Source organism: Haliaeetus albicilla, chromosome 9, assembly GCF_947461875.1.
Source record: "Haliaeetus albicilla chromosome 9, bHalAlb1.1, whole genome shotgun sequence".
Lineage (NCBI taxonomy): Eukaryota > Metazoa > Chordata > Aves > Accipitriformes > Accipitridae > Haliaeetus > Haliaeetus albicilla.
The window spans coordinates 16,242,343-16,257,768 of record NC_091491.1 but is presented as its reverse complement, the minus strand read 5'-3'; the positions used below and the strand labels follow the sequence as shown (position 1 = coordinate 16,257,768).

Below are 15,426 nucleotides of genomic sequence, written 5' to 3'. Positions count from 1 at the left end.
AAAGTGGGTATCCGGTTTTGGACTACAAATTTCTGAAGTTTCTTTGTTACCTCTTGTAGAAGATAGTGATCTTTACTGCTTTTTCTCCTTGGATGAATCTTATGTTGTCTTGGATCTGAAATCAGTCAAGCACAAACTCGTTGGATATGATGTTTTCAAATAAGGGAGCTGCCCTCAGTTTTTCCAAGGTTCGTGATACACCCAGGACCTGGTAGACTAGGGCAGCACATGGTGGTACTTTACTTCTTAAGGAGATTAGCTTCCTGAACAGGAAAATCTCCAAAAACATAATATGGAATCACATAATTATTTTTCATAGCAAACAAAAAAAAGTCTGCTATTATTCAGCATTGGGTTTTGGCATTTTAAGGATATTCTTGGTTTCCATATCCCTGCTTCCTGTGCATTGAACAGGTTAATTTCTGTAAGTGGCAAATTTGAAGAGATAAGCATGGAACTTGGGAGTGCCAGGGCATAATGCATGCAAACATGGTGATCTTTGCTGAGTCCAATCTCTGACAGTTTTTGGTCACCTTACTAATTTGAAGGTATTTTACTTGCTTGCAAGTTGGAGTGGTCGAATGTACATGTGTTGGATTTTTGTCAGAAATCTCAAGCTTGTGATATTTCTTGTCTATCTGCCATGACTTTTCTGAGGAACTTTATGAACTAGGATGGAGAAACTCATCTGATTCATTTACAGATCAGGACTGCAAACTCACTAAACCTCTTAAACTGGGCGGTATGGAACTTCGCTATGCTCCTGCCACTTCTGAAAGGGTCTCTAAATCAAATTCTAATAGTCAGTACTTATTACATATTAAATAGTTATAAGGTTAACAAGTCATTCTATTGCGGAGTTGGTGCAGGAGTCACAGAAGTTTGTTGGTAGTGGGTTTTTTTGGTTTTGGTTTTTTGGGTTTTGTTTGTTTTAAACACAAAATAATGTGTAAAGTCACCTGAGCAGAGCATTAAAATGTTACCAAAATCTGTTTGTTAATTCTTCAGAGTGCTTGGCAAGTGCCTTCTCTTTAGCTTCTCAGGATGCCTTCACAGATACATGATATGAGTGACTTTGAGAGCTGGTGCCTAAGGATAGCAGGGAGAGGTAGCCTTTTTAGAAATCTTAGAGTGGCCTGAGCAGTTTAGTACCTGAACCTAGCACATCTGTTGGTACAGTTTCCATTCCTTTGAGACATCTGATCATTGCTTTTGTCACTGTTTTGGACTCATTCTTGTATTTTAAAAAACTTTAAAAATGACTGGGATACTTCCATATCAAGCATTCAGCATAGAAACCACTGAAGTACTGTTTCTGAGTTCAGTGAAATCTTCAAGTGAATTCCTTAAATTTTCTTGGGCTTCCAGCTTAGCCTGTCTTCTGATCTTGCTCTTTCTCCTCTACCTCCTGTATTGTGTGAAGTTACCAAACTTACAGGAGATATAACAGAAAGGTCCAACGTTTTTTGCTGATACTTGGCTGTGAAAAACTGTGTGCTGGGTAGGCAGATTCATGTTAAGTAATGGCTCACTTGAGAGGTCAAGTGTTTTCCTGACTCTGCCTGTGTTAAGAGATACACAGAACTGCAGGTCAGTGTTCAGCTGCTTTTAATGCTGCTTTCTTGTTGGAGATCCAAGATCACTAGCCAAACTTGAGAATTTAGACAGTCTCCCTTTGCTTAAAATTCCTAGAATGCTCTTCTGTGGCCAAGTAAGTGTATGCAACAGGAGAGTGAGTCACATGGAGAAATACTTCAGGAAGAATGGGCAATTACCTTTTACTAATTGAGGTTTATAAAAGGTTCTGTTTATGCCAGTCCAGATATTGCCTGCCTTGGCCAAGAAGTTTTTTATAACTCTAATGAAGTGAATTTAACACTTGGGACAACTGCTTATTGCAGTGGAATTTGCACATTCAGTGGGTATGTAAGGACTGTGTAGTGTTAATGCAGGCCAAGGTGGATCTTAAAGAACAGGGCTGCTCTAAGTCTCTTAAAATTTGCAGACAGCAGGTGAAAGAGTGATACAGTAGCAAGAAAATGTGGTAACTTAAAGCAGCCACTAAAGCTCCCAAATTATTTAAATGAGTTACAGGTATAGTTAGCCAGTGATTCATTTATCAATTTTGCAACTACTAACACTATAATCAATCTAGTTCTGTTTTTTGTTGATAAAGAATTATCTGCATTTGGACTGTTTTTGTTCTCTGCTCTTATAAAGGCCCCTACAACTAGAAAGTTTCCTAGAACTGTGTCATCTTGATTTTCTGAAACTGGTCATAAGTTGCTAGCTTGCTTTCAGATTCTCTGGATGTTCATATATGTTCAATATGTTCATATGAAGAAAAAAAATCTTTAAAAGGTGGTGATGGTTTTTAAGATACAGTAGCAATTTTCTGAACAAGAAGGTTGCAAACAATGCATTTTCATAGGACTTCTTAGTGTGTGTAACCAGTGTCCTCTTTCCAAAATGCTTCCCTTGTCCCTTTACCACAGTCTGAATGCCTTTAATGTATTTAACCTTGCAGTAACTCTCAGACAGGAAAATGCTTTTGTTTCCACTTTATTCCTGGAATTTTGACATACAGATGTTTAGGTGTCCTGCTGAAATTCACAAAAGGAAGCCTATGGTGAAGAGGAGAGTGAAAGCCTGGTCTCTGGAGACTGGTGATAGTTCCTTGTTCCTCTTTTTTTTTTTTTTTTTTTTTGATTTCCCAACCAATAATGTCTTTTTTTTCTTTTAGAAGTCTAGTGAATATATGGGCACAAAGAACCAGTATATCTAGTTTTCCTCAGTAATGAGACTTTCATGTCTGGTGTGCATGTGAGATAGTGTGGGTTTTTACTTACTTGCATAAGCTGGGACGTAATGGAATCCCAGAGCTCTGGGGTATTTATCTGTGGGCTGTGGAAACTGTACCCTGAAGCACTACTCAGTCCTGTAGGTGCAGCATGGACATGTGGAAGACTACTTGATAAACCTTCATGGAAATAGTAACTTCTATAGATTAAGCCCTCAGTACCTCAGCATAATTTACCAGGGTTTGTTTTTCTTTCTGGATTTACAGAGATATGAAAAATGCTGTAATTGGAAACAACAAACAAAAAGCCAACTTGATTGTTTTGGGAGCAGTTCCAAGGTATGTCCTTTGCTACTCTCCTTTTCACTGATTCACAATGGGTCTGGAATAATGATCCTTTGATCACAGGCACTTTTTTGTTTTAACTTTGGTTGTAGTTCACTGCAGACTTACTTTAATGTAACTGAGAGAGACTTATCTGTTAAGCTGATGTATTACAGAACAGGCTGTTGAGTAATGATTTTAATTTAGAATTTCATAGAATTCTCTAAAGTAGTCTTGGTGATTTTTATTAAACTTTATTAGCTCAGGAATGAAATCTAATTTCTGACATTGATGATATTAATGATGGATGGAAGTGGTTGTATCTTAATCCTGCTCTTCACCCAATTGCCTGGTGAGTTCACAAGTGAAAATGTGTAAGGATATGTTAAAAATATAATTTAAAAATATTAAAAAACATCTGAGATAATTTGCTTGTCTTCTCCACCTGCTTCAGAGGATTAAAAACAATTGACCATACTTTATTGCTGAATTACTGCTTCAGCTGATGTTAATTAACATTTTCTGGATCCTGATTCCACTAGTACAAATTTAACAGGTAACTTTAGGTACTGGATTGCTCACTGCAGCTTTCATTTCACCTCTCTTCTCCTCTAGCTTTCTTTCAGCCACAATTTGCAGCAATGGAAAAGGAAAACGATGAGCACTGCATTACTTGTGCTAGCAGTATGGGACCCACGTATGATCCTTCTGCTTAAATGGCAGCTAGGTCCCAAAATGGTCCTGCTTGAGAATGCTTCTTCTGGCTTGTCAAAAAATGCATTTAATTTGCAGGGAATATCTTCTCATTTACAGATTGAGTTTGTCAAGGCTAGCCCTTTAAATTCCCTATGGATTAGCTGTGGGGAAACCCCCTCTACAAAACCTGCTGAATTATCTTCCATTTTGACCACATGTAAACAGGTGAAGAGAAGACTTCACATGAGATGAAAAGATTGAAGTGGACATTTGGTAAAGATTATGCAAAGTTTAAGGATTTTTTTCAGCAACAGGCCCTAAGGGATTTTCACAACCACTGTTTATTCTTGTGGTTCCCATTTTAAAAGGGACAGAAGACCTCCAGCTTCCAAATCTAGCATCCGACTGTTCTTACATTTTGTAGGACTTCATGTGCCTTCAGTTATCCTGCTTTCTGCTGTTACTTGTGTTGTGCCCAGTAATGAAAATCCAAACATGGTTGTTTTTTTTTTTTCCTGTTGTTAATGCCTTCTGGCTGTCCAAGTAAATTCTGTGGTTAACGTATAACTGCAAATAAATGACTGGGTTTGGAAAATTTTAAAAGGTAAACTATCATGCTTGCCCTCACTTCAGTACAAGTTATCCTCAAATGACAGGAAATCTAATGTCAAGGCTTTTCAGACTAGAGGTATAGATGAAGGTAAATCAGCTGGGTTATTGTGAGAAAAGACGATTCTTGCTGGCTAAAACTTAAGTGGCATCATCTACCCCAAGTGCCTTTCTGAAGGCTTTAGAATTTCCTCAAGGTATTGTAGACAGACTTAAATAGATTACAGACCATTTGAATTAGAGAACTTCTTCCGTCGTTCTCTCTAACAAGGTGGCAGGAATTCATTGGCTTTTTTGACATGCCTTCTAATTCGTGAAATGGCCACTGAAGCTGTTTGAGTATGGGAACCTTTGCAATTCCAATCTGCAAAGTCAAACTTTTTCCTCAATAAGAATAGAAGCAAGCAAGCTAGCATTCTTTGTTTTAAGTCTCGTCTGTAAAGTTAATGAGGAGAACAGTTTTGTTTTCACAGCGTTAGATTGCAGTCTCCCAAGGGAAGTTGATTCCTTTCTGTAATTGCATGGGGATTGTTAGAATTCTGCTGCTGGTGCTTTGTCTTGTGGTTTACCTTCTTGTTTACTCATTTCTTGCTTCTCTCTTCTTCCCCAAGTATTCCTCCAGCAAGCTTTCAGAAGAGACACTTTAGATGCAAAGAACCCCTTCAGATTTCTGTCACTTAGTGGAAAAGAAAACAGTATGTTCAAATATTAGAACAGACTCATATGAGGTTTGGAAACAAGTATAGGAAATATATTTTGTTTGAAATTGGGCCAAATACTACTGGTAGGTATGAAGTATCCCTATTATTTAAAAATGTTAGACTGCTGCTTGGTTGGAAAGAAATGCAAAGTCCTTTGAAGATCTCCATACGGAAGAAAATGCTGGGGAAGAATGGCCGAATCGCTGTCATTTCTAGGCCAGTGGCCTCCTGAGACCATGAGCTGACTGCTTAGTGGTGTCATCTTTAGAAAGGGAGATACAGATAATAACTTAAGTGAAATTTTTTTGTCCCTTTGAAGTTCAATCTGACCTAGGGTCAGTTCTTGACCACTTGTTCTAAAGAGGGTGCTAAGAAAAACAAAGTTGATTGAAAAAAGCTTGCAGACTTGCCATGTCTGGACTTAAGAACTAAGAAGTGTTAAGAACTGTACAAATGTGTACACCAACATGGTCCTAGATGTTAAGAATATAAATGTAGCCAGCCTGTATGTGGATTTTGTTTCATAAGAAATGATTTTCTATATCTCTTCCTCTCTACAGAATGAGAGTTATTCCCTTGCATTCTGATCAAATGCTGGCCTCGGGCACTTCTGTCAGGACTGCAGAAATTTTACTTTTTGAAACTGTTACTTTTTAGTAGCAGTCCCAGAAAATAAAATTTTTAAAGTTCAGGGGGGGAAAAGGTATTTTAATACCATAATACCAAGTTCTTTCAGTGGCAGGCCAACTTAAAAACTCAGCCTTGCCTAAAAATGGTTTACTACTTGTACTGTCCTTCAATTTTCTAGTTTTTTTCATTCTACCCCACATAAGAGAATGAGGAAGTCCATACTAATTATTGGTGTGCTCCTTCACTTGACAATTTTGTAAGAACAAATACTGCAGCTCTTATGCCTATGAATGTCAGGCACCTCTTCAGAGTCCAAGTTCAGTATTTAAAGCTTTCTGTCAGTTGCTCTTACCTCCTAAATCTCGGGAAAATGATTGAGTCCTCAGTTCAAATATAAGTTGTTCTTTTCTACGTCATCTTGATAGAGGATTTCAAACTTAATGAAACAATGTTCATTTAGTAGCAGTTAGTCTGTAGTGCTGCTGGCTCCCAATCCTCTGAGTTTTGTCATCAAAGCCCTTTTCTGGTGGAGTTTATAATAGAGGCTAGAAAAATGCTTGTTTGCTGTGGAGTCCAGGCTGACAATCATATTGTCATCATATTCATTGCCACTTAATAACACCTAAGGTGTAGGGGAGCTAAAGACTCTCACTTCAGTTGTTACCAGGACCACCCAGAGATCTTGTCATTCTTTGACATAACTTCAGAAGCTAAGCAGTCTTTCCATCCCAGCTCTGCAGTATCTTGTGGCCTCCTATATACACCTTCCCACAAACTGCACATTAACTACATTTTAAGGCCACTGAAAGAGAGTAGGTTAGGTTCTGTTGTAGGCAAAAGTTATTGTGCTTAAGCTCTTTCTGAATCTGCAATAAATGGTCTAAAGCCTCTGGCTTACAGAGATGGAATTGGAAAAGAAAAACATTCAATGAAATGCACATGAGAGTAAGTTCTTGATAACTCTGTTTTGCAAGTCTGTGGACCACTTTCTGGTATCCTGAAAGATACAGCATTCAGTAGTTTGTAATCCAGTTGCCAACTGGGCCTTTCAAGCCTGTGACATATTTCCTCTCTTCCTCTTCCTTCATCTGGTGGATGGCAGAGGGTAGAGAAGGCAATGTTAAATTTCAGTCATCAGAGCATAGCTTTGTCTTCCTGTACATTGCAGTTACCTGTTAAAGCTCTGACCTGTGCTATTTTGTCAAAAATGTTAGCTGAATAAAGTTATTGCTTATCTAATCATACTGAAAGTTTAATACTTAGTCTAATCCACTTCAGAGATAGTTTCTCATTAAGAACTTCAGTTATTCCTTTGCTCCAAAATGAATACAGAGTTTTTAAATCAAATCTTAAACCTAACCATCCAAGACCTTTAACAAAACCACTAAATCATTCTTGTCACTTACCAAAAATGATTTTCTAACTTCCATCTGATTGTTCTCCAGAGTCTTAAGGCGTAAAGTCAGTTGTTCGGAGCTGTAACGTGGTAGTGTACTTCTTCCTAAACCTAAAGGCCTGTCTCTAGGTAGGTGCACCTCATAGAACTTTATATAGTTAATTTTCACCTTTCCCTAAGTCATTTATTAGGGATTCTGTGTAACTGGTGGGGTTTTGTTTTTGGGGGGTTTTTTTGTTTGTTTTTTTAAATTTCTTTGGATCACATTTTAAATGACATGTAGAACAGCTGATAAACTCTTACCCATTCCATCATCTGAAATTTGAGTTCTGTGAAGCATACCATTAGCTTGTCTGTGGAGGTGAAAACTAGTAAGGATTTATTGGGGTTTCAACTTGTTTCTAGGGCTGTGAACACATCAGCATGGACACCCATGAAATTTTATGTTTCAATTTATTGTTAAACAAAGTGAAATTCCTTCAGGTGGTGTTCTTTCAGAGTTTGCCAAAAAGTAAGACTTCTGCTTTGATAACTGTGTAACCTACTAATAAGATGAGAAGACATCTCTCTTAACTGGAAGGTTCTGTTACATTCCAAAGCCTGGCAGCTAAGGAAAAGGATTTTATACATGCTATGGGCTATATTAAACACAAGAAAAGTATCCATAAAGAGGACTTTTGCAGGCAGTATTGTCTGGCAAATACTGGACAAATTAAAACTGATGTACTGATAAGTAAATAGAGGAATTCACATATTTGTGATAGTGTTGGAAATGTTTGAGTGTGTTTTCCTTTTGTTTTGAGATTTAGAAAGAAAATTTAGGTAGGATGGTTTTGCATAGCTCACAAGTATCCTGATCAATTCTTGTTTAAAGGTATGATATTACAAATTCCTAGATGACCCATGATGTTGATACTTGATCCTGCGTGGAGCTTAGCAGAAGAGCACCCTTACGTATCAAATACTTTCATACTGGCATGCTGACTGTTGTGAGTGCAGTTGCAGGACTGCAGGGTGGAAAAACACCCTGTTGCTTACAGCTTTCCTTGGAGTTACTTGGATAAATATCAGATAATGTTCTTAGTTAAACAAATAATTTATTGTTTAAGTAGAAGATAAGCAACAAACTCCCTATGTTTGGGCATTTAGGAATAAAGAGGCTTGTGCATATAGCCAGTACGACTTTAGTTTAACACCAAGAAAATATGTCTGTTAGTTTGTGTCCTGGAAAGCTTGGCCTCATAGCTAGAATATTGAGCAACCAACTCTAGCTGATCCTGCTTTGAGCAGTGGGATGGACTAGATGACCTCCAGAGGTCTGTTCCAACATCATCTATTCTGTGATTCTGTAATCTGATTTAATGAAGAACTGTCTTTAGTTTTCCCTCAGGGTTATCCATGATTTCAGGCACTCACTCTAGAAGTTCTTTTAATTAGTGTCCTTTATGATACTGCTCCTAAAGGACTAGCCCATCCTTCAACTGTAGGAATGCAAGTATCTGCTTGACAGAACCATCTCCTGTACAGACAGGATGTATTAGCACTTGCCTGAGTATTCAGCTCTAAATCCATCGTTAGCTGGCAGAAGGAAGCACTGCCTTATGAGTGAGGGTATAGTTTCAATGAAAGCCTTAATTCCTTAATTTATAATTTTATATGCTGAAATTATGCATGACAGATGTATTTGTGCAAATATATGTTGTGCTTGTTCACATGGTCATGCAAATCTAATTACTGGCTCATTGGGATTAGATATAGCAGTATTGAACCCAGTGCTATCCTGGAATGGTTTTATGCAGAGGTTCTCTAAACCACCTTTGGAGGTATGCACTGATCCATGGACCTGATACTGAATTTTGGCAAAGAAGGAACAGCACAGTAATGGATTAGGAGTTAACTTGCATAGATCTGACATTTTCTTCTTTGTACCTGGGGCAGTAAAGCTGTTGAATAATTTCAGAGAACAAACTTAGCCATCAGTTTTCACTACAGTCTAATGCTGGGTTAACTAGACAGACGTGATAAGGTTTAGCAATGACAGCAGGTAATTTTTTGAATGTTTTCTAGTTTCTAATCTTAAGGTAGCCACCAAAAAATAGTTTTCTTGTTGGAAGAGTTCTGGTATTGTGATGTGGAAAGGGCCAATGAATGGTGGAAACTCATATGAGAAATATTTAACCTCTGTGTGTTTTTTTCTCTATTATCTGAGTGACTGATGGTAAATGATGTCTGCTGTTGACTATTTTTATATCTGATGGTTTATTTTCTCAGTTTCTTTGTTAAACAAATAATTTAAAAAAGGTAAAAAACCCTTAATAGCTGGGGATTGGTTTTCTTGATAAAGGATGAAGAATATTGTAGGGTTACCAGTTCTGATGAATCATACAAACCCAGGATTCAATACAGTAATAAAAATATGAAGAACTGCACCTTTGGGGGATTCCTAGATTCACCACACATGCTTTCCTATGAGGAAAAGGGAGCAGCCAGTTACTTCCATGACATGGAAGAGGGAGAAGAAACCTCATCATGGAGGATCTACCCCTTTTATGGAAAGGAGATGGCAACTCTTCCCTGTTCACTTTGTCCGTGCAACACCATTTGTTAAAGAGAGAATAAAACCCGAACCATTCTTAAGCGTGAGGGGATGAAGCATGCCTGCAGTTGCTCCTGCAGACATGTGAAGAAAGATTTCTAGTTTGAGGCCTAGAGAGCAACTCTAGAAATGATAGTGAGGTGACAGATATGAGGCTGGCAATATGATTATTTTTTGTGTTTTGGGTGATGAACTGGACTTTGATATGCCAGATAACCTGTCTTAATATGTGATAGGATCTTTGTTTCTAACAGGAATGAACAGTGTTCAGAAACCAAGCTGGGAGGAACAACAAAAAAAGGCATAAATAATTTAAGCTCCAAAAAACCTATGCCAATTTTGAGTATCAGATTTGGGTGTTCTACCTTTTTTTCCTAGACTTTAAATACTTACCAATAAAGGGATTGAAGTCTTTTTTTAGGATAGCAAAATTGCATTTTACAGAAGACTAGTAGTCTGTTAAGTTTCCCTTGGTCAGTTGATATTCTGGGGAACAAAAACATTTTAAAACTAGAAATAAAATAAATATATTAAAATATATAATAAAGCCATAGGTCTATCGGTAATCATTATATGAATTGTTTTGGCACAAGATGTCAGTTAACTGCAGAAGAAAGTGTGTTGTGTATCTCTTCTCCAGAAGAGAGACCTGGTGTGCTTAGTGATGCACAAAATACAATTATGATCTTCTTAGCTTGTTACATCTTTTATAAAGTAGTTTTTGGCAAGATCATGTCCAAAGTTAGAGAATACTAGGATCTACTCAAGTTCCGATCTCCAGTTTGCCTTCCAGTGATGGTACCTTTTCAACTTGGTCTGTTTCAGTGGGAAACTGTGTGGAAACACAGCACAAACATGAGATGGAGCTGGTTTTTTTTGCAGGTGTGTGTTTATTTCTTAGAGAAGGGTTGCTGAATATGCAACATGCTAGCACCTTGTTGTCCTAATATTACCTTCCATTTTAAACATAATCTCATGAGGTGATGACTTAGGTTCAAATGGGCATTCAAGCTTCACGCCTGTCTTTTGAGCTTTTTTCTTTATTTTTGCTTGGCATCTTATCTGAAATTAGTATTTCTGGAGTAATCTTGTCCCTAATCCCTTAGTGCTCAGTAGCAACTCCTTTCTTGCCTTCCTTTGTCTGAAAACTTTTGTTGGTAGAAGCGCAGCTTTTGTGGCTTGCATCTCCTCTTTTGTTGCCTTGGGATCAAGACTTTGTTACACTAATGAAAATGCCTTTTGTGTCTCTGACCCAGGCAGTGTATGTAAAGGTGCAGGTGAAAAGCCAAGCTGATTTAACAGGTCTCTTCTTCTGACAGAGGGTTATCTCACAAAACTACCCCTCTATGCTTCTGATCATATCCTCCTACCACTTCTTGTGTTGATGTTTGTGTGACTGCACAGAAAACGGCTTCAGTTCAATAATTACAGAAAACTGCCTTTCACAAAAAAGCAAGTATTTTTCTGTTGAGTTAAAAAAAATGGACAGAGGAGCACAGACATAGGAGCGAGCAAGACTGCCCCGTAGTAGTAGAGAAATGTATGTACATGTGCACCTTGCAGTGCTGAAAGGCTGCTGTTGGTGACAATGTGATGAATCTCCACCAATGGAAGTATTGAAAAACAGGCAAGGCAGTAACTTCAAATGATCTAATGGTTGATGATTCTGCCTTGGAGCAAGGTCAGTGACTAGAGGATCTGTCAAGATTCCTTACAGCTCTGGTTCTGTGATCCTCAGTTCCCACCTAATTGACCTGCTGACTGCAGAAGTTGTAAGGTAACTTGGACTGCATGACCACTGTTGGTGGTGTTAATAAGAAGTGTACAAGTTATCAATTATGCACATCTTTTGAAACATTCATGATCTCTGTCATGTTACCAGCTTTCTTTCAAGAGTTCGCTCAATACATTTGGGCATAGCATTACTAGGTCTGTCATGCACATTATGAGGTGTTTTGTCCAAACTTCTCAGACATCCTTATGAGGGCAAGGCAGAGTTGTTTCCTGATGCCCTGTTCTGTTCTTGGCTGCACTTTGCATTGGGATTTTCTGTGCCATGTATTCCATAGGGTAGGGATCTGTGCCCAGCCCTAGTGGTTTGCACACTTAGGTAAAGGAGCTTCATCTGTGATGCTGGTATTTTTAAAGGCTTCCTTTGCTCTAGAGTGGTGCAAGAGCTGGAGAGCAGAGGCCCTAATAGGCCTCCTGTGTTTGTCCTTGCTTTTTTCTTCAAAGCAGGTCAGGAGTCAGGGCCTGTTTACATAATTACATGTCTCTATGGGGAATAACCCTCACCATGAGGGTTATGTATAACTGGAACAAGGTATACTTCTAACCCAGCTACGAAGTACATGTGAGTCAAGGCAAATATTTGCAGTCAGCAGAATTGTATTAGAGCTGTTTTTGTTTAAAAGCAGCACAGCCCTCTATCTCTGAAGTGCCTTTTCTGTTAGCAAAAAGGAAGTTGTTAATATAAGCTGTACTTCTAATGACACCTTTCAAATTGTGTATTTTTTTAGAATTTTAAGTTTCAAGTTTAAAAACATCACGTAAAAGGTAGCTTTATGATACCTCATGGTATCTGTTCCTAAGGAGCTGTGAGAGTCAAATCTGTAAAAAAGGTATTCAAAAATGTATTCTTGACAACCTCTTTCATATGCAGATACTGAATGTTGGGTGGTGATATCAAATGGAGTGGGAATATAGTGTAGCCATTTTGTATACAGTGGAGAATTTCAAAATGCAGGTGAATGGGAAGTCAAAACATAGCTTAATTTTTGTTTTAAGGTTGCTTAACATCCTTAGACAAAAACCTTTTAAAATTGGTTTGTCTAAAGGAACAGTAGTTTTTCAGATGGTGGTCATAGGCTGTCTGAGTCACTGATGTTTTAACATGGAAAAAATATTTCCACACAGGAATTTCTGGAAGACTTGGAGTAAAGTTTGCATGTTGGTGGTTTATAAAGATAAATGGAATGAACAGTTCAACGATGAACTTATTCATAAGAGATCAGTCTTGAGCAAAGTGGTAAGATGGTTGAAACAAGACTGGATGAAGATGTTGCTTTATATAATGCCTATTAATACATTTCTTGTAAAACAAAAGGCGTATGTCATCTCAAAAATAGTCTTACTTGATGAAGGCAACTGACTTAGTCCTATAAAATATTTGAGCCTGTGTCACACTTTAATGCTAAATGGAGTCAGTGTAATTCACTGTGTAAGTTAAAAAGCTGTGAGTGTTGTTAGTGTAAATTTACCTCTGTCGGGCTTCAGGGGTTGTGTGTTGATCTCACTTATTCTAGTATAAATGGCTGCAAAGAAAGAATGTGTTTATTTTTTGCTAAATGGCTTGTGGAGTGGTCTTAGGGGGGGAAAAACAGAATAAATTTAGCTCGTACAGACTGCAGATTTGACAGTGGTAATGCACTTGGATGTGAATTTTTAATTTTTTTTTTAATCTAGTAACAAAAAGGAGAGGCCATACTGTAGCAACTTCAGTATCCTTCAAGTTACTCTAAAAGTGTGCTCATGAACAACTTTAGAGAGCTGGTAGCACCTTGGGTTAAGAACTAGGAAGAGGGTTAGCAGAGTGTTATATGCTGAATGAAAGTATTCATGTTATAAAAAGGTGGATCAGACTGCACTGGCTCAATGTAGAGTAGCAAGAGTTATTTTCAAATGAAACTGATTATTAAAGAGAAAGGTGAGGAAAAACTTGATCGTAGTCCTTATTTACTCTTACATGAAAAATGTGGGGTTTTTTTGGTTAACAAAACCAAACAAAAACAACAAGTTTTTTTTGGGGGGGGGGGAGTTTGTTTTTTTGTTTTTTTTGTTTTTTTTTTAATTTAGACCTCTTACAGCTCGGTAGATATTATAATGCTCCAACATTGGATTTAGTTAAGTGAACAAAAATCAGATTGAATGCAAGTTAAGTGATGTATATAGAGCAAATCATAGAATATTAATGTAAGTGAAGATGTCTAAGCATGAGAATAAATTACTAGAGCTGTAAGCTGAGACTTTTTGTTTCGTTCCTAAAGGAAAAGCTTTCTTTTCAGCTTACTTCCCTACTGCTTGCAGCACTGTAATACTGTAGAATTAGAAGGGTGTTTTTCTCTGTAATCCACATGTTAGTGGACTGTTTGTGTTATCTCCTTTACAGATATTTAAGTAGTTGGAACACTTTTAATAGTATAGTTCAAAGCTGAGTCCTTCCATCATATTTCTCGACTTGGCTTTTTTAAAAAAACTGACAGGTACTATTTGCTTTGTATGAAATTTTTCAGAAGCAGTATCTTATCTTTGTAGGGTTTTTTTGGTTTTTAGCTTGATAGTAGAGTTAGCCCATGCCCCTTGGATCCAGCTTTTGGAGATTCTGAATTAACTTGTTGCTTCCAGAAGTGAGACTATGACATCTCAGTTTAGGATACATTTCTCTCATTAATAGTCATAAATATTGCTCATATTTTTGAGTCCTTGTGTGTAAGAATCCACAACTATTTAATTTTTCATTTCAGATATTTTACAGAAATTATCCTGTGTACTTTCAAAATGATACTTAATTTTCGCTTTGGAAAATTCCGTGGCCAGTGATTGCTTCCTGCTATGCTGTTCGAAAAGTAATGCTTAAAATGCATTAAAAGGAGCGGTTTTTTTAAAATTTGTATGTTGTCCTATCCTGTTTGATCTCATACTTTAATTCAGTTCACAGTTTGGGATTGGTGTTCACTGGCACTTTCCATGTGTTCAGAGGTCAACCTCTACGCATGCATTAACTTTTTATTCAATATTCTGTAAGCGAACAGTAAATAGTATGCCTCAGTAGTACCTTCGTCTGTATATTCATCGCATATGTTTCCGTGGTAGAGTTTTCAGGCCTTCTTGCAGAGAACTAGAAGACAAGCGTCTTCCAAGGTAGAATAAGGAATCATGATCATTCCAGCAAATAGTGCATTCATCTGTTTTGCAAGGGGACTAATAGTAAATATTCAGATAATCATGATTGAATTAAAGCTCTTATTTATTCATATACTTTGATAAAAGGTATCTTAATATTCATGGTACTATAACTTGAACTTTTACCCTGAAGTCTTTTTCCACGTGCCTGCTTATGGGGCTTGATGAAGTGCTGAAAAGGTTCTTTTACTAACGGCTGAGTTTAATATCCTCTCCAGGTATTTTAAGAACTTCCGACATTTTTGCAACAACTTCTAAGTGGGATGGAATGTCAATGAGTAAATTTCTGTTATTTTTAGCAAACTGTGAGGTCTGTGTTCAGACTGGATTGATGAGGTCTAAATCATGCAAGTCTGTTTTACAGTGCACATCTCCGATGCACCACACCCATCTCAATAATCTTCAAAAGAAAGGAAAATCTAAACTGTTTATCTTTCTTGCTAAACCACTGTAGTTACCATTTGTTCAGCAGCTACTTTCAAGGAAAGTTTTCTATTAGAATATTGCATGGTTTTCCTAGATGAATCCCTATCAGTTGTTCAGAATACATCATGCCTCCAGCTGACCTTATTTTTTGTTTCTAGGCATAGTTGTTCATGGAGTTCATCGACGTATTTCTCTGGGTCTACTGCCCTACCTCATTTAGATATGATTGCCTGGATACCATTACTGACATCTGAGGCTTTTAATCAGTTAATTGCTCTTAGAAATG

General features: G+C 37.5%; 1 protein-coding gene across 4 annotated transcripts in view; it reads left to right on the top strand.

The window, feature by feature from the left end:
- The window catches only part of ARMC8 (armadillo repeat containing 8), an 88,652-nt gene that overhangs the window by 13,360 nt on the left and 59,866 nt on the right, over positions 1-15,426 (top strand). For 3 of the 4 annotated variants that reach the window (XM_069791832.1, XM_069791833.1, XM_069791835.1), the window contains exon 3: positions 3,068-3,139. The exons of the other annotated variant lie outside the window; for it this stretch is intronic. In XM_069791832.1, coding sequence (XP_069647933.1) covers positions 3,068-3,139 — 72 coding nt within the window. The remainder of the gene's footprint in view (positions 1-3,067; positions 3,140-15,426) is intronic. 4 annotated transcript variants of the gene reach the window in all.